Here is a 20,426-nt window from a genome sequence, read left to right as displayed (position 1 = left end):
CAGAGTAGGAGAGGAGAGTAATATTGCTTGAGCAAAACAATCACAATTTCCCAAAAAGGTTTGCTTAAAGAAGCTATTGTTCCTGATCAGACTGGCTAGGCCGCATTTTGGGCGACCCATTGAGGACACTTTACTTCTCTTTAAACATTTACATTCTAAGAGGCGCTTGCTATTTGAGGAATAGATGGAACACATATGTTTGAAAATATTTTTAAATTTTTAATAAAAATTACCAGGAATTATTACCAAAAGCCTTTTCTACGTCCAATAATATAGACGCAGCTTTGTTGCACCTCTTTTTCACAAACTGTGTTGCATTCGATACAAAATGAACATTATCTTTCATTTGTCTTTTTGATATAAATCCTGTTTGGTCCGGGTGTATCACCTTGGTTATTATCTTCTTAAGTCTTTCAGCCATAATGGCTGCAAAAAGTTTATAATCCACATTCAGAATTGAGATAGGTCTATAAGATTGTGGTAATAGATAATTATTTCCTTCCTGTCAGGCCTTCTTTCCACAGCTCTAAGCAGCCTGTCAGACTCTGACAGTTTTAGTTTCGATTCCACCAGGTGCCTCTCAAGGTTGAACTTGCTAACTGCTGAATTCCTGTTCCAGTGCTATCTCCCGTGGGAACGGCTCCTCAGTAGAAGGGGGGGGGGCGCGCCTTGACCTGTCATGACTAATACTTTCCCTTATAGGCCTACCCTGTGCTCCCAATTGCCATTCGTGCTAATGTACCTGTAAGCTCTGCAATTCCTGTGTGTTTTCCATTAAATCAGCTCTCTTTTGGATTCTTTGTCTCTGGATGCTGTTTGTGGGACTACCACGGGACAAGTGCTCATACTTCCCTAAATATTAATGCCATATATGCTTCCTGCCAAGATGTGGGGATATTTCCTTCCCTGGTTATATCAGTCATTACTTTTTTAAGCTGTAAAGCAATTTATTCTTCAAACCATTTGTAATACTTAGTTGTAAAGCCATCTGGTCCTGGTGCTTCTCTAATTTCAGATTTGCAATTGCTTATGTAACTTCTTGCATCGATATACTTTGGTTAAGTGCCTCTTTTTCCTCTGTTGAAAATGACTCTTTCTGATAATTTCTCATATAATCCTCCATTCCATCCTGTGTTATTTGCTGACTTTTATACAGTTCAGAAAAAAAGAATAGAATTGTTCCTTAATATCTTTCCCATATAGCTTATCTCATTGTTTTTCTTAACTCCAATTATCGTTCTTTTTCAGATTATTTTCTCAAACAATGTGCGAGATATCTGCCTGGCTTGTTGGCATGTTCAAAAAGCTTCTGCTTTATAAATTTAATCTTGTTTTGCACTTCCTCTGTATCTAGCAGATCCAACATATTTTTCCACTTCTTAATTTCCTTCCTTTACTGCTGAAAGTTAAAAGAGAAAGTGTCAAAGCAGGACTACAGCTGAACATCAAGAAAACAAAAGTAATGACTACAGGAGAATTACACAACTTTAAGGTTGACAATGAGAAAATTGAAATTGTTGAAGACTTTCTATTCCTTGGCTCCACCATCAACCAAAAGGGAGACTGCAGCCAAGAAATCAGAAGGAGATTGAGACTGGGAAGGGCAGCCATGAAGGAGCTAGAAAAGATTTTGAAGTGTAAGGATGTGTCACTGGCCACCAAGACTAGATTAATTCATGCCATCGTATTCCCTATTACTATGTATGGGTGTGAAAGCTAGACAGTGAAGAAAGCTGATAGGAAGAAAATAGATTCCTTTGAAATGTGGTGTTGGATTCTGTGGACTGCCAAAAAAACAAATCAGTGGGTTATAGATCAAATCAAGCCTGAACTGACCCTAGAAGCTAAAATGACAAAACTAAGGCTATCGTATTTTGGTCACGTCATGAGAAGACAAGAGTCACTGGAAAAGACAGTCATGCTAGGAAAAGTTGAGGGCAGCAGGAAAAGAGGAAGACCCAACAAGAGATGGATTGACTCAATAAAGGAATCCACAGCCTTCAATTTGCAAGATCTGAGCAAGACTGTCAAAGATAGGACATTTTGGAGGATTTTCATTCATAGGGTCGCCATGAGTCGGAAGCGACTTGACAGCACTTAACACACACACACAATTTCCTTCATAATGTTTTTCTTGTGTATTTTTTTGATGCTGCTCCTCACGGCTCTTAATCTTTATTAGTTTTTTTCACTGTTCTTGTCTCTCTTCTTACTGGCATTTATTGCAATAAGTCCACCCCTCATAAAGGCTTTTACTAGCATCCCATACTGTATCACTAGAGACTTCTGGTGTATTATTTAAATCTTTCTGGCATTTTTTAACTATTTCCTCTTGTTGTAACTGTCATTAAGTCTCCTCCTGTTTCCCATATGATCACAGCACTTCCGATGGATTGTGATCTGCAAACGTTTTTGGTAAGATTTCAGCGCTTTCAAGATTATTCATCAAAGTCCTGGATATCCAACATGTCTATCCTTGAAAATGAGTTGTATCTATCTGAAAAGGAAGTATAGTCCTTAGTCTTTGGGTGCTTGTTTCTCCAACCATCTTGCAAATGCAACAATTCCAAATAGTTGAAGACATTCTTTGGTAGTTTGTCTCCTTTATTATTTTTAGATCTGTCCGATTTGGGGCCCAGAATTCCATTCATGTTCCCTAGGATCATTACTTCTCCTTGTTGAAAATCTAAAATTGATTGGAAAAACTTATCAAAAAAATTCTCTCTCGCATTGTTAGGAGCATATTTTGCTATGATGATATAAACTTTTCCCTTGTAACCCTGTCGTTTTAAGATCAGAAATCTTCATCTGTGACTTTTATTTCAGCAAGATAGTAACTTTCTCAAAAAAGGAGATAAGATTAGTCTGACATGACTTGTTCTTGAGAAACCCATGCTGACTCTTAGTAATCAGATCCATCCTTTCTAAATGCTCAAGGACTGAACGATTGATGATTTGTTCAAAAACATTTCCAGGTATAGAGGTCAAGCTGATAGGTCAGTAGTTTCCTGGATCCTCCTTTTTCCCATTCTTGAAGATGGAGACAACATTTGCCCGCCTCTGATCTTCTGGCACCTCACTTGTTCTCCAAGAATTCTCAAAAATAATGGATAGAGGCTCAGAAATTACATCTGCAGTTTCTTTAAGTACCCTTGGATGCAATTCATCTGGCCCTGAGGACATTTTTCATTTAAAGAAACTAGGTGTTTATGCACTATCCAAATGCCAATCCTAGGCTGCAACTCCCTTCCCTCATCATGTGTTCTGTTTAGGCCACGCTGAGCACCGTTTCCCTCGCAACAGAAGACTGAGGAAAAGTAGGAATTAAGGAGTTCTGCCCTCTCTTCATCTCCAGTTACAATTTCATTTTCTGATCCCTGCAATGGGCTTATCGTGTCCTTTTTCTTATTCTTACTCTGAACATAGGAAAAAACAACAACCTTTTTTGTTGTGTTTAGCATCTCTCGCTAGCCTAAGCTCACACTGAGCTTTAGCTTTCCTAACACTCTCCCTACAAGCACTAGTTATTTGTTTATATTCCTCTTTGGTTATAAGGCCACTTCCTAAATGAGTCTTTGTTATTTATCAAGTCTTTTAAAAGCTGTTTATGGAGCCACCCTGGCCTCTTTAGGCTCCTCCCATTTCTCCTTCTCATAGGAATGGTTTGGGATTGCGCCCTCAGTATTTCATTGTTAAGAAACTCCCACCCTTCTTGAACTCCCTTCTCCTCACTAGCCATGCTGCTGCGATCCATTGCTGAGGTGGTTCAGTTTCTTTCCTGCACTTCCCTGATAGCTCCGCTGACAAACTGCCTCTCTAGACTCCCTGCTTGAAGAAGCAAAAACACTCAATGCATCTAAAATGTATAAATGTGTCAGCTGCTTACAGGGCCCCCAGGCCTGACCCCCAGGTTATGAGCCACAGGGCAAGAGTGAGAGGAGCCTTCTTAATTAAAGGCTCTCAGCCCCACCCCTCAACAGCCAACAGCAGAAGGTGGGGCCAGCAATCAGCCCAGGCAGAGCAGATCCTCCCCAATCAAGGGCAATCACCTTCTGCACTCAGCTCCCTCAGTTAGGCACACTCAGCAGTACAGCAGCACTTTCCAAGTCCCACTCAGAGCCCAGCAAACAGTTGGGAAAAGCTGCTATGAAAAATTTGGAAAAAAAGCTGATATGAAAGAAGGATTACATTGTCATCTTTGGATGAAAAAAACACTGAGAGATATAACAAGGCAGAGAACATGTAATCAAGGACAGTTTGTTGAGGATATGGATGACAAATAAAAAGAGGCTAAGTCCTACACAGTCACCACTGATGTCCCAATAGAAGTGTACTAAGACAGCACAGAAAGAAAATGAAATATACAATGGCTTGCATACTGCCAATTGGTATCAAGATTAAGAAAAAAAGACTTTTTAGTAACTGGTAAACTGAGAGGTTTGACAGGGTTTGAAAGTTTGATTATAAAGAATAAAGATCATCTTTTGAGTAAGCTATACAAGCTGTTACTTAAATATGATACAAAGCCTGAACAAGTAAAACCCTGTATGGTGAAATGGATACAGAAGTTTGAGAGGAGATTAAGTTGCAACAGTGGGAGCGGTTATGGACTAAATCAATCAAATTTACAGCAAGCCAAGCGAGAGAAAATTGGTATAAGATGTTCTTCTGCTGGTATATTACACCAAAGGAAATCCAGAAGATGAATATGGGATTGAGCGGACACTGCTGGAAATGAAAGAAGACAGATGGGACTTTTTTATGGTGGACGTGTAAGAAGATAAAAAAAGTTCTGGAATTCAAAATATTTTAAAGGTGAAATTTACAATAGATTCCAAAACTATGCTGTTAGGATTGTTACCATCCGTTATTATGAAGACTTCGGAAGAGTTGGCTAGATATATGATTACAGCTGCAACAGTGATTATTGAATCAAAGTGGAAGTCAGAAGACTGTCCAGACACTGAAGACTGGAAAGATAAACTAGCCGAGTACGCAGTGATGGCGAAGTTGACAAATCAAGTAAATAAAAAATCTAGCGAATAGTTTTAAAAAAACTGAAAATTGTACTATTCATATGTACCGTAAAGCTTGTATAAATAGAAAGGAAACTGTTTAACTATAAGATTGTGTTGGAATTAGCATTATACAAGTTGTGTGTGTGTGTGTAAAGTGCCTTCAAGTCGCAGCCGACTTATGGTGACCCCTTTTGGGGTTTTCATGGCAAAAGACTAACAGAGGTGGTTTGCCAGTGCCTTCCTCTGCACAGCAACCCTGGTATTCCTTGATGGTCTCCCATCCAAATACTAACCAGGGCTGACCCTGCTTAGCTTCTGAGATCTGACGAGATCAGGTTAGCCTGGGCCATCCAGGTCAGGGCATTATACAAGTTAGTTATCATTAAAAAAAATCCTATAAGCATTTTATTGGTGATAGCTTTTAATCCTGGATAGAACTATTATGCAAGAGTAAAGTACAACTAAAGATGAAAATGCTTAGATATAAGACTATATTGGTAAAGCTTTGTATAATCCCTTTTGAATATATATAAGTTGACAGTAATCATAAATGTATTTGTAGCCCATTGTAATAAGGCAAAAGAAAAGCATGTATATTATGATTTCAATGGTAATGTAAAGGGCAGTCAGTAATAGCATTATATTAGACTCATATATTGTAGAACACAGGATGAAATCAGTTGTAAGTTCACCCATCTAAAGAATGTTTTGGTATACTCTAGTTTTAAGGATATTGTGTTGTGTTTGTTTCAGTGTTATGTATTGTTTGTATGTCTTGTTTGTATTTAATTGATTTGAAAATAAAAAAAGAATAAAAAAAGAAAGAAAATATTTTTAAATTCTGCCAAGCTATAAAACAGGGAATATCATCAGGTCCACCTAAACAACCTGTATAAAAATAATTTTAAAAGTTCAGCATATCATAAAGGAGAATCCTTCAAAGCCATCACTGTCTCTATAAACAATATTCCAAATTAAAACTCATCACATGGTATTTATAAAATACTAATTCCCTTTTGATACCAGTATAATTCCTTACATCCAGAATGGTTTTAGAATCTAGCATCTCACACAGTGATTCTTAATGTCTAATCAATTGCCTCCCACCAGATATGCATCATAATCACTGAATGCTCCTCAGGGCACAATAAAAAATAGAATATAAAAAAAGCTTTCCAAGCAAAGCAACTTTATTTTATATAGGAATATTTATGACATGAATTTGATACAGTGATCTAAGAGTCAATGAGACTCTCAACCTTAATATCCAACAGCCAACTCCTTGATGTGATATTAGATTCCTGTTTTCTGGGTGTTACTTTTTTTTTACGGGCCGGGGGGGTGGGGGCTGGGAGAAATCTCAGATCTGCAATTTTATTCTCAGGCAGGGGGTAAGCAGTATAAAAGTACCCTCCTCTGCTGGATGCCAGAGGCTGTTGCAAATGGGGAGAAAGGGCTGCTTAAAATTCTGAATGCCTCTACTTGAACCCCAAAGTTCTAAATGCCTCCCAATGTAGATTGCCCCATTAAGAAGCATTGATCTAACTTTCCAGCAACACTTTTCTGGTCCTAAACATTCAAAAGCCACCACGTCTCAGGCAACGTAGACTCTTCATCTAGGCCAAAGCTACAAGATATGTGCTATATTGTAGGCATATGGCTATAAAATGCAGATTGTTTTTAAACCACCTTGTAGAGTCTAGACACCACAGTTACCGACATCTTAACCGGAAACAAATCCCCATAAACTATGTTAGAAAGGCCTCTTCACAACAAGCTGATGTGAAGAGGATTAGCAATCACTGGCAAATCCAAGTGATCAAGCAGAGCCCAGGAAAAGCCACTGGAGGGGAGGGGGTGAGCCAGCCTCAGACGTTCAGGGGGTGGTGGTGGTGGTGGTAGTGGTGGTGGTGGTGAAGAAAAATGTTTCCCTCTGGGGAGGCCGGGGAGGTTCGTGGCTCCGGAAAGGGGCCTCAGCAGAGCAGCCTTTTATCTGGGCTCTTTAGTGAGGGTTTGGGGGGCAGCTTAGGGAAGGAAGCTGGTTTTTGTGTGACAAATAAGCACCCTGTTAAGGGCCCGCCATGCCTACCTGGGGTGTGCTGGTTCTGTGGAAAGGAGCTCTGTGAGAGGAAAGAGCGGCCATTGGGCCTGCTGAGGCTCCCTGTCCAGAGAAAGGGGAATTCTAAGTCTCCCCTCAGGGGTTATTTGCGTTGAGAGCCAGCTTTACTTTATACATTTAAGTTCTCCACACCTCATATTTGCCTCATTAAATACTTTATTTTCTGTTAAATAAACCTTTGATGTTCATCTCCATCTGTGTCGTGTCTGCCAGGTCAAATATCTAAAAACATGATCTCAATTTACTTCACAAATAAGCACAGCCTCGGTCTAGCAGGTTTCCAAATAGGAGACCTTTAGGGAGCCACATAGCTGACACGCTACCAGTCCTTGATCCAAAGCTGGTGTCCCCCTTTTTATTGGGTTGTGGGTGGTTAGGGTCTAAATAATCTATAAGAGAGGCCAGTTGTTGTGTGTGTGGGGGGGGGGGGAACTGGGCATTCTACAGACCAGAAGACCCCAATTGACCCAGAGCCTCCCACCCCCTTTCTCTCACCCCACAGCCACCACACACCTTGTCTGCACTACTGTGATCCTGCAGCCTACCTTGCAGGTCAGCTGGAAACCCTGAAAAATACTATAAGTGAAGCAATATACACAAACTACATAAAATTATTATTAATAAAGCTTAATATTAGTTATAGTTACTTGAAATCAACTGAAATGCAAGGAATTTAAAACCTCCTTTGTTTTAACTTTTTCACAGATGTGAAAGAGGCCAGTGCACAAGTACAAGGCATTATGGTGCTTGTTTATCATAATAACCGCAGGGGCAATTCCCCCAGCAGCCCTTTCCCCCATCAGATGCTCATGCCTGTTGTATTCTTCCAAACCATTTCCAACCTTGGAAAAATGTATCTAAAAATCCCTTTATAATGAGAAGCCACAGGAATTTCTTGCATCATAAAGGTGAAGAGAAGTAGCCAAGAATTACAGGTTTATTCCTGTATCTTCGTGCCATGATGCTCTTTCACAGCCCCTTCATAAAACCACACACATTATACATTAATCTAGCATTACTCCGCCTACAGTTGACTATTTTTGTGTTTCTGCCTCTCTGTTTCCACCCCCAGCAATTCTTTGAGGAGGGAGAGTTGCTCGACAAAGAAGCTGGCTGCCTTCCAGGCCCCTACAGGGACGAGCTAAGGGAGAGTCAGTGCCTTGGAACTCAAGGCAGGGCTGCGGCTACGGCTTTCCCGTGAACAGAGAGTGCCCAGCCTTTCCTCAGTTATGACATCCAAGCAACCCACTAACCCTCTGACCTATTATGTCAGCACTGCTGTACAGGAGGGGACCGCTTTAAATGTTTACCTTGGCCTAGGAGAGGAGTCCCAACTTTTTTGAGCCTGTGGGCACCTTTGGAATTTGGACACAGGGTTGTGGGAGCAATCTCCACATGGTTGCCACAGGGGGTGGAGCCACACACACAGAGGAAGCCCACGTGCAGTGTGCAGGGGATTAGAGGGGTAGTTTAAAAATACACTGGGAAACAGAGAGAGAGAGAGAGAGAGAGAGAGAGAGAGAGAGAGAGAGAGAGAGAGAGAGAGAGAGAGAGAGAGAGAGAGAGAGAGAGAGAGCGCCATGGCTACCACATTGGGGACTTCTAGCCTAAGACAAAACTCTGGAGGAGGAGGAGATATCCCACAAATTCTCAAAACTGAATCTCAGTGATTTAGAGCTTATCAGAGGTCGGTTTTTCTCAAGCCTCCTTAGCTTGAGCCTCCCAAAACAACTTTCTCTCTTGTGTTCCCCAATCGCACACCAATCATCTGATCCACAACAGAACATGCAGAGATTTTTGAAAGCCGTCATGTGTAGACAGCCAACTATATGCAAACCCCACCCAGTGGCACTAGAAAGCGGTACAGACTCATACACAGCTGACTCAGCACCATCAGGACAAACCAAGAAGGTTGGTTTGATAGGGGCAAGTGGAGAATCCAGTCCCACCATGGATCCCATGTGAATGGATGGAATCTAGAAGGCATTTCATGCCAGCCACCTATTGGCTGGTGCATAGGGGAAGGCTCCACCAGTTTATAGAAGAACATAAGAAAAGCCATGCTGGATCAGACCAAGGCCCATCCAGTCCAGCTGTCTGTTCACACAGTGGCCAACCAGTTGCCCCTAGGAAGCCCAGAAACAAGACGACTGCAGCAATGTTGTCCTGCCTGTGTTTCACAGCACCTCATATAATAGGCATGCTCCTCTGATCCTGGAGAGAATAGGTATGCATCATGACTAATATCCATTTTGACTAGGAGCCATGAATAGCCCTCTCCTCCATGAACATGTCCACTCCCCTCTTAAAGCTTTCCACGTTGGCAGCCATCACCACCCTCCTGGGGCAGGCAGTTCCACAATTTAACTATGTGTTGTGTGAATAAATGCTTTCTTTTATCTGTTTTGAATCTCTCACCTGCAAGTTCAGCAGATGACCCCACATTCTAATATTACGGGAGAGGGAGAAAACCTTCTCTCTGTCCACTCTCTCCAAACCATGCATAATTTTATAGACCTCTATCATGTCTTCCCTTAACCACCTTCCAAGCTAAACAGCCCTAAGCGTTTTAACTCATAGGGCATTTGCTCTAGTCCCCTAACCATTTTGGTTGCTCTTTTCGGCACCTTCTCAAGCTCCACAATATCCTTTTTGAGGTGTGGTGACCAGAACTGTATACAGAATTCCAAGTGTGGTCTCACCATAGATTTGAACAAGGGCAGTATGATATCAGCAGTTTTATTCTCTATTCCTCATCTAATTATGGCCAGCATGAAATTTGCCTTTTTCACAGCAGCCGCACACTGGGTTGACATCTTCATTGAGCTATCCACTACCACCCCAAGATCCCTTTCTTGGTTAGTCGCTACAAGAACAGATCCCATCAGTGCATATGTGAAGTTGGAATTTTTTGCCCCAATATGTATCACTTTACACTTGCTCACATTGAATCTCATTTGCCACTTTAATGCCCATTCTTCCAGCTTGTCGAGATCCTTTTGGAGCTCTTCACAGTCCAATTTTGTTTTAACCACCCTAAATAATTTGGTGTCATCTGCAAACCTGGCCACCTCGCTGTTCAACCCCAACTCCAGGTCATTGATGAACAGGTTGAAAAGCACCGGTCCCGACACAGGTCCCTGAGGGACCCCACTGCTCACTGTCCACATGCTTCAGACTCCTATCTTTCCTGGAACTTCATGCCTCCTTTCCAGGTGGCCCATCCCCTTCAAAGGGAAGGCGCCTCACAGATAAAGCCACTGCCACAGGAAGTTCTGCTGAAACCTTTTCAGCATTAAATTGGTGGCTCAAAAATCCATTCTGTATACTTCTGCAGAAATATGCTGTCCCTTGCAATAGCTGACCTCAGCAACAGCTGGCCAGCTCTTCGGAGAGGCAGCACGTTTACCTATTTGCTATATGGACTGAAGGAGCTGATTAAAATGCTTCAGTTTCAAAACTGCAGGGTCAAATACCCAAGAATGCCTTGTCACTACTACAACAGTCATTTTTTTAGCCCTATAAATGCCAAGTTAGAGCCTCAAGAGCTACAAGCATGTTTAGAAAAAATGAATACACATAAGCTGCAAATATCTCTATGGATATGACCTAACCGCTTGTGTATTAAAACGCTCAAAGTTCTTAGTTCAGATGACCTTGAGGAACAGAAAAGTCAGGCTGGTTACCTGTAGCTGTTGATTTTGAAGCAGTCAACAGGGACCCAAGTTCAGAAATTGCAGAGTTCTAGCTAGGAAGCTGGTGGGGACAGCTCCTCTCCAAGGAGGCCTTTAGCCTATGTGCGTACCACTGGAGGTAGGGCGAGTGCCTTCCAGCTCACCACCTTCACTGCTGTTACCACCGCTACCATTATCACCACCACCACCTTCATTAAGGCCAATAACACCTGCAGCAGGAAGGAAAGGTGGTTTGTGTGACTGGTGGTAACAGCAGTGAAGGTGCTGAGCTAGAAGGCACATGTGACCCCCTCAAACACCTACAGCTACAAATGAACAACCTGTCCTTTTTCATGGTCTCAGTGAAGTCCTACGTATTGGACACTCATTTCTTTTATTTGCCTCATTTATACCACACTTTTCTCCCTAATGGGGACCCAAAGCATTTTACATCATTCTCCTCTACTCCATTTTATCCTCACAGGCAGGTTAGGCTGAGAGTGTGTGTCTAGCCCACTGTCACCCAGGAAGCTCCCATGGCACGTGGGGATTCAGACCTGGGTCTCCTTGACCCTAGAATGGCCCTTGAGAGAACCGAAGTATTTAAATGAGTTTACTGGTGTTCTCGGGGGGTGGGGCATTGAAAAGGACTGCCCTGAGCAAAACAGCAGTAACCTAAAACCATCCATCCAATGTAGAATTGGGTGGCAACCTTCCACAGGTCTCTGACAGACAGACAGTCCTCTAGGAAAGGCTGAAGAATTAGTTGTCCCTCTAGATGAACGACCCTTGACCCAAAGAGAGAGGTTTGTGGGACATTTTATAACACAAGTAATGATGGAGACCAGCCAGTGAGAAAAAAATGCTTGATTAGGAATGCCATCCCATACAAAGCCTTTCCATCTATCAGAAGGCAGTAGCATGGAGCTACAGAGCCAGTGCAGACACTAAGGGTAGGCAGAGCACATTCAAACCCATTCTGAGACAGCAAAAGACAGCCCCGAAGAATGCATCAGGAAAGTGGGGCAGGATGCACAATGCACAGCTCACTCACACACTCACCTAAAGCTGCAGCCACCAAAAGCACCGGACGCCAGAAACTGCAGAACAAAAAAGGCTTTAAAGCACTTGCACATCACTTGGGACAAAGCCGTGGAACGATTCCCGGTAGTGAAACGGAGCAAGTCTACATCCTGCAGGCCTTCAAAGAAACCTTTAGCCATTGGTTCTTGTAGGTTATCCGGGCTGTGTAACCGTGGTCTTGGAATTTTCTTTCCTGACGTTTCGCCAGCAACTGTGAGAGACACTGTCCTTCAGTGTTACTACTCTGAAGATGCCTGCCACAGTTGCTGGTGAAACGTCAGGAAAGAAAATTCCAAGACCACGGTTACACAGCCCGGATAACCTACAAGAACCAATGAACTCTGACCGTGAAAGCCTTCGACAAACCTTTAGCCAATTTATATTTTAAAAAACAGAGCATTCATCCAACAGAAGATGAAAGGCAAAGAGACCAACTCTCAGTGACGGAAAAGGGCCCGTGCAGATGGATCTGCAAACACACCCCATGCTCCAGGGTGTTATGGACAGACCAAGCACATTGTGTCAGGAAAAATTTATACAAAATGCACAGGGAAAATGTATACAAATCTTCTTTACTTGTGACCGTAAGATTTCCTAGTAGCCAGCCCTGTACATGAGCAGAGGATTTCCAAGCGGGGAGCACCTCACGATCAACAACCTGCTGTTGTATTAAGAGAAGATATTGAGTTCAAAGGGGAGAGGCAGGAATACAAACAACAGACCTCCCTTTCATGCCCTCATAAACACATCCCTGGTGGACACAGAATCCATTCTATCCATGTGGTGTTCTCTACCTGGCAGACAGGGAGATACGTCGCTTGTACTTTATCTAGAACAGCTGCTAAAGGGATTTGGGGGGTTATGGTGTGGTGAAGTATCAGAAACTGAATTAGGAATGCGAAGTTCACTTTTAAAAGCAACTTTAAAATGTTATCATTTAACATTAACAGTTAACAGCACCCAGGCCACCCGCCTCGGCTTTCTCTACCCCCCATCCCCCGTCAAGGATGCCCCTCCTTCCTCCTCCTCTGTCTTCTCCTTTTCTAGCTGCCTGTCCTCTCTCTCTTTCTCCATCTCTGGCTCTGTCACTCCAAACCAACCTCACTCTTCCAAGAGGTAGTGCTTCTACCACTTCTCAAGTTCTTTCTCCCCTGTGCTCTTTCTCATTCTATTATGTATTTGTATATTTAGAAACTGTGTATGCTGCCTCTCCAGACCTGTTCAAGGTAGATCATAGCAATAGCACAAAACAAAAATACAATAAAAAACAGTTTTAAAAAACCACTAAAAGCAACTCAGGGCATGAAAGCACATAAAACATCAAAGCACTCTAAAACAGTGGTTCTCAACCTTTTTCCAACCGCGGCCCCCTTCCGACCTTGTTTCTTTCCTGTCCTACCAGTAGAAAGGTAGCCATTTAAATGTTTTGTTTGTAAATAGCCAAGGAACAAAGAAGCATAAAGAAAATGCACACAGCACAAAATGCACACAGCAATTTTCACCTGTAGCCCCCTTGGAATATCTTGGGGGCCCCTGGGGGGGCCATATGGCCCCAGGTTGAGAACCACTGGTCTAAAATGATATTAATAAAACCATCCTCAGACTAGGAGCAGACTATAAAACAGCTAGAAAGTAAATACAATCTGAGCCTGAAAGGGGGGGCATTCCAATGGCAAGGTGCCACCACCAAAAAAGCCCTGTCTTACTTCAGGCCCTGTTCCTTGACCACAGCCATGTAAAACCCAGATACTGCAGTCACACGGGCTGGGTTCATGCCTCCACTATAAGGCGCTCTTCACACACATCAGACAAAGGAATACGACATACTATTTTTCCTATTAATTTATTGTGGGGCCCTGTCATGGTCTCTGTCACTTTGTGGGCCAAGACTAGCCACTGTTTTGTCCCCCTTTACTGTCACTGCCACTCGCTCAGGTAAAATCCAGCTCCTCTCTCACATGGTTGCCCAAAGTCAACCTCGTGGGGTACTGTTCAGCAGCATGCCAAGCAGCCAGGCAGGTGGGTCAGGACTTGTGCAGACTCCTTCCAGTTAAACAAAACTTTATAGAATATAAGGAACAATAGAAATATAAAAATTACTTCTATAGAAATATAAGGAACAAACTCAGGGTATTGCAAAGGAAGGCACACTAAAGAAAGTAAACAAAAGACAGGTGCTAACAATACAGGTACTTACAATCCACGCTGCATCTGATCTGGTAGTTGCAGGATGCCCCCGCCCTGGTACATCTGCAACTCTCTTTAGCATCATTCTCCCCTCTGTCATCCCTCATAGCAAAACACCCACTCCAAAGAGTTCCCAATAAGGAGCCCCCCCCCCAAGAGCTTGAAACAAGAAGGCGTCTCTAACAAAGGAACAGCTACCCTTTTCAGAGCCCATCCCATGCATGTTCTGGGGTCTTCAGCCTATCTGGGGGCTAAGCCTTGGGTCTCCAGCCCACCAGACCCGCCAATCAAGAGGTGTTAATACATTGAAGGGTTGGCGTGTTATCCCTCCCTGCCGGATAGGATGCTCCATATCCAGCAAAGAGCATCTTTTCCCCTTCTTCCTAGCAACCAAAACACCAGAACTGCATTCCATCCCCATAATTGTCAAGGCATCTCCTCCCACCCCCACCCCTCATTTCACCACAGTCCTCACTTGGGTTGACTCCCAAGATAAAAATCTGTGGAGGGAGGGGACTGATCCCACAGCAGCCTTGGGGGACCAAAGGAGGACTGCCAATGTCTCCAGCTGTGGATCTGACAGTCAGCTAGCCAGGAGGATTACCCCTGCCCCCGCCACCCATGAATAACCACCATCAGCTGCAGGAGCTCATCCAAATACAGGTGGTTCAAGACATGGCCTGCGGGGTGTGGCTCAGGGAGAGGTGGAGGGCTCTTAACTGGCCACACAAGGCTGCCTGGGAGGAGCAAGAGTGGCAGAGAAAGCAAGGGGTATAAAGAACAGTGAGGGTGAGGGGGGAATAGGGAAAAGAGCAGGGGAGGCAGAGAGGCTTGGTGGTGGAGGAGAAAAGTGAACAGGATCGCTTGAATTAAAGAGCTGGAGGAGACAGAGGAGGAGGAGACGGAAGAAGGGCCCCAGCCCTGAGAAAAGGAGCACTGAGTTGTACCACCTCGTCTATAAGCCTCATCATCAGCCCCTACAACTCACACAAAACTTGTGTTTTATATTCCAGATAAGCTGAGGGCATCTCTCAACCAGACATCATGAAGTAAAAACTCCCTTCCTCAGTTAAAAACAAACATTCAACTGTCACTTCTATTTGAATATTCTACCATTTCAGCACCAACAGTATACAGACCAATGTGCAGTTCAGCAGACTGCCCGCTTACATCATGTGACCCTAGACTCTTATGGAATGTGGGGAACAGAGAATGCATACACACTTTTTTTACAAATCGCCAGGCACTTTTACAATCTTTGTTCTCAACCTCTTTGCTTGGCTTGGGGGGAAAAAGTTTTATCAAACAATTCATATGCCAATAAACTCCTGGAAGGTCCTTACCAGTCAACTTCTTCATGGGCTGAAGCCGAACACTGATCGACTGATGTGTTAATAACGGGGAAGAAGGGAGAGAGCGGGACACGCCTTCCATAATCCGGATGTGCTGCATTCCTTCAGGCACCGGGGGCGACGGGAGCGCATACTCCGATTCAAAAGCACACTCGTTCTCTGCAGAGTTGCCACCTGGGAGGAAGGTCAACAGAAAACATCATAACCAGATACCTCCTCTTGGTTCTGAAACAGCTCATAGACAAAAGACTACCATGGCAAGGACCAGCAATTCTTCATATAGAAGCAGGGGTTGAAATGGGCCACTTTCTTCTAAGAATCACACTGCTTTCTCAGTAAGTGGAAACTGCGCAGTTCTACAGGCCAAAAATCTCAAGCTGGGCTCTTTTCCTTCAGGACATACTGTAGCTAGTCGGGCTATCTCCAGCTACAGGGATACCATTTTGCCCCAAAGTTGGCAACAAGCAAAGTATTGCTCCACATGGGTGAGCAAAACTCTTGAGGAAGAGAGCGGGCTGCCTGACACTTCCTAGGCTCGGGGTGTCAAATGGCTGAAGAAGGATGGAAGTCCTTCAACACTCCAAAAAGAGATTTAATTAGCAATTACCGGCAAACCATCTCCCCATCTTTCTTGCACCCTCTTTAGATAATTAAGTTATTCAAGAGGATCACACAGATATTCTCTTGGATTCTTGACTGCCCATTAGGACCATTCTTCAGGTAGGCAGGGAGGCCACAAACATGCCTGCGACGCACCTGGTGTCTATCCCAGGAGTCAGACACATTTCCTTTGCACCATGACACCCTCAAAAGGATGCCAATAAGCAATTGACATATAAAGTCTCCCACAAAAAGTCTACCATGCAGCCTGACAGTGTTTACATTTCAAATATTTCATGCATTATTGCCTTTCCTTTCTTTAATCAAACTCCGGATAAACAATAAAATCCTTTGTTCTCAATAGTACTTTTACACTTCTAGACCACTTTTACAACACCTTGGTTATTGAGTATAAAGAGAGGTCCTTTTTAGGCAGAGGTATGTGTGCTTCGCACCACCCTCACCTTGCATGGTGGGATACGCTACCTTTGCCTCTTACAAATGCTGCACCTTGAGGGCCACATCTCGTCTGATTGATAAATATCATCCACCCTAACTCTATTCAGATTCCATTCTTTCCTTCTGCAGCTCTTGTTTGAATTGTGTGTTAGCCTTTGTACTATTTATATTATTCTGTTTATATTCTTTCGTAATAAAAATACCTTTTTAATTCAACATCAGTCTCATTATTTACAGCTCCTCTTTAAGACTATCCTGGTAGACAAAGATCTCCTGTTACCCCCTCTTGCTTGCCTTTCTGTCTCTAGAGCTAATATTCCCCAACTATTAATTGGAGACTATGCATTTAGGTGATTAGGGTAACAATACCCTTGTCTGTCAGCAAATCCAGCTTGACAGACTGCACAGCTAAGGATGACAGAACATCGTCAGGGAAAGGGCACAGTCGACAATGTGGCCTAGACGGCAGGGATCAGAAATACTGAAGCATATTGTAATTCCAGTGCACAAATACAAATCAATAAGAAATAATGAACGTTGGAACTGAACAAGAGCGCTCACACCTTTCCTTTAGTATTGATCATTATATGAGAGATGCTGCATTTCATCTTCCTATCAATACAACTTGGCTACACTGCACTTCTGGGGAAGAACCAGGAATTAGGCACGGGCAAGGCCCACTTTCTGTTTCTCTACAACTGGGCCTGAGTAAAGTGAGAAACTGGGAATAGACGGGTGCCATAATATGCCCATCGCTGAACCTCATTTTATTGCTCACACTAAATGCTGTAAAACAATCTACATGCACAACCTATCATAAGGAAAACTGTGTTAGATTTAGATGAAGGGGAGTGAAAATTGGTGGAAGGAACATAAATAATTTGAGATAAGCAGATAACACCACATTACAGGCAGAAAATATTGAAGACTTGAAAACAACTCCTGATGAAGGGTAACGCAGAAAGTGCCAAAGCAGGATTGCAGCGGAACATTAAGAAGACAAAAGTAATGACTAATGAGGAATTGCACAACTTTAAGGCTGACAATGAAGAATCTGAAATTGTTTCTGAAGAGTTTCTGAAGAGTTTCTGAAGAGTTTCTGTTCTTTGGCTCCCTCATCAACCACAAAGGAAATGACAACCAAGAAAACAGGAAGGAGATTGAGACTTAGAAGGGCAGCCATGAAGGAACTAGAAAAGATCATTAAGTGTAAGAAAACGTTGCTGGCAACCAATATTAAGGTAATTCATACTATGATATTCCTTATTACTATGTACGGATGTAAAGGTTGGAAAACGAAGGAAACTGAAAGTAAAAGAACTGATTCATTTGAAATGTAATGTTGAAGGAGAGTTTTACAGATATGTTGATTGTTGGTAGTCGCCCTGAGCCCGACTTGGTTAGGAAAGGGTGGGGTATAAATTGAAACAAACAAACACACACACACACACACACACACATACCATGGACCACCAAAAAGACAAATAAGTGGGTTCTAGATCACATAAAGAGCCCCATGGCACAGAGCGGTAAGCTGCAGTACTGAAGTCAAAAGCTCTGCTCACAACCTGAGTTCGATCCCAACGGAAGTCGGTTTCAGGTAGCCGGCTCAAGGTCGACTCAGCCCTCCATTCTTCAGAGGTTGGTAAAATGAGTACCCAGCTTGCTGGGGGTAAAGGGAAGATGACTGGGGAAGGCACTGGCAAACCACCACCACGTAAATAAAGTCTGCCTAGTAAACGTCGGGATGTGACGTCACCCCATGGGTCAGGAATTACCCGGTGCTTGCACGGTACCTTTACCTTTTTTAGATCACATGAAGCCTGAATTCTCCCTAGAAGCTAAAACGAAGATAAGAGTCACTGAAAAATACAAGAATGCTAGGAAAAATGGAAGGCCATGTATATCCATGTCTGTCAGGCCTGCTTTCCTCGGCTCTCAGCAGCCTGTCAGACTGAGAATGTTTTGATTTTGAGGCCTTTCAAGGCCGAACCTGCTGTTGCATTCCTGTTCCAGCACTATCTCCCATGGGAACGGCTCCTCGTTGGGAGGGGGGGTTACCGTGACCTGTTGTGACTCATGCTTTCCAATATAGGCCTTGCTCTGTGCTAGCCGTTCCCAGTTGTGCCAATTTACCTGTTAGCTCTGTAGGTTTTCCAATAAATCAACTCTCTTTTGGACTCCTCGTCTGTGGATGTTGTTTGTGGGATTACCACGGGGACAAGTGCTCACATTTTGGCACAACTAACTTCTCTATTTTTTACCTGCCTGGAGGGTTCGCCAGGGTCTCGGATTGGAGCAGGGGACGTGCTCTCCGAGTGAATTACCTGTGGCTGGAGCCCTGGAGGGTTCGCCTGGGTCCCGGGTGGGAGTTGAGACAGTGCTCCCCAGGTGGAGGGTTTCTGGCTGAAACCCTGGAGGGTCCTGAACCTTGGTACCCTCCGTTGGAACCGTCGGACGAGTACCCCGACGACCCTTCCTTGCTGAATGACATTCTTGCTGAGGCGCTGCGTACGGATGCGGAGATCAATCGCCTGATTGTACTCATTCGAGTTCAGTGGCGTCGCCTGGCTGACACGACCCCCTGGACAAACCCCGACGCAGATCAAAGTGCCCAGCACGACCTCCGAATACTGGATTGTTTGGTGGAAGAAGTGCGACTGGCGCAGGAGGATTTAGCAGCCTTGACCCGTTTGTTAGCGGGGTTAACTGTACATGAGGAGCAACAAGAGCAGGTAGCGGCTCCGATCCCCCCCGCTCCGCCCCGACCTATGGCGGGAATGCGGGCGGAGGAGGCCCCGATCGCAACCGCTTCTGATCCCAACCTGTGCTTGAAGGAAGCACGGGATGTAGCGGCCCGGACGGCCTTACTGTTTGTAGGACTAACCTCGGCCATGGCCACAGTGGCTGAACTCACGAAACGCTTAACCCCTGATTTTGGTGAGACGCTGCTGCTCTGGCAGTCCAGGTTCAACTGTTATTGGACCTACAAGATTTCTCTGAATTCCTTCTGCTTCTGGAACGAGAAGCTCTCCCGATCGTCACCACGGCGATCGCCGCCAAGCTCGAGGCTGACTGACAGCGAGCCGAGGAACAATTGCGGGCAGTGGATGCGGCAGCAGCTCGGGCGCGAGCCGAGAAAGAAGAGGAACAACGTTTGGCCGCTGCTCGAGCCCACACGGTCATGGACGTGCGTCCCAGAGACAGCACAGGAGTTGGGTTTATCTCCTCATTTTCCCCAAGTTTTGGCCCATCTCGCAACGCACAACACACAACGCGCATGTCGGCTTGCAGGTCGCTTCACCGAGCCGGACTACTTGGATGAGGAGGACCTGTATGGTGAGGAACCCCACTGGGCTACTGATCTCCAGGTCAGCCAGTCCCGACGCACGGGGGGGGGGGGCTGGGGACGACATGCGTCTTGCAGGACCAGAACCAGGACTTGACTGATCGTGTGGCCAGTCTGCAGGACCAAATGGAGCAATTACTTCGAGAAAATGAATGTTTACAACGAGCTCAAACTACCCCAGTCCAACCGGTGCCAACTCAGCCAACTCTGCCTGCTCCACAAGCTGCTGAGGGCACCACTTCTTCGCCCTCTGGGACAACCGGCCCAGCCGCCTCCAAGACTTCCAGCTCAGCCAGTCCCCGGAGCACTGGTTTTGCCGGCCCCAGGAGCACTGGTTTTGCTGCCTCCAGGGCAACCGCCAGTGCTACCCCCAGTGCCCCCTCCCATACAGTGGAAACAACCACGGTTAAGAGTGACCTACGACGGCTCAGTTGAGGCGCTGCCCTGTTTCCTACACCAAGTGGACAGTTATATGCGGGAACAGGGGCAGCACTTCCCCACCGAAGACAGCTGGGTGCGCTTCGCTGCCTCCCTATTGACTGGAAAGGCCGCTGACTGGATGGTCCAGTTTGACACTCGGTCCCG

At 44.5% G+C, this 20,426-nt stretch overlaps 1 protein-coding gene across 2 annotated transcripts in view; it reads right to left on the bottom strand.

Annotated features, from left to right (window-relative positions):
- Positions 1-20,426, bottom strand: part of TANC2 (tetratricopeptide repeat, ankyrin repeat and coiled-coil containing 2) — a 287,584-nt gene that overhangs the window by 171,730 nt on the left and 95,428 nt on the right. For both annotated transcript variants that reach the window (XM_056863337.1, XM_056863338.1), the window contains one exon: positions 15,425-15,607. In XM_056863337.1, the coding sequence (XP_056719315.1) occupies positions 15,425-15,607 (183 nt within the window). The remainder of the gene's footprint in view (positions 1-15,424; positions 15,608-20,426) is intronic.

The sequence above is a fragment of the Euleptes europaea genome, chromosome 18 (assembly GCF_029931775.1).
Source record: "Euleptes europaea isolate rEulEur1 chromosome 18, rEulEur1.hap1, whole genome shotgun sequence".
NCBI lineage: Eukaryota > Metazoa > Chordata > Lepidosauria > Squamata > Sphaerodactylidae > Euleptes > Euleptes europaea.
Note: the sequence above shows the minus strand (reverse complement) of the source record. Positions and strands in the feature narration are given on the sequence as shown.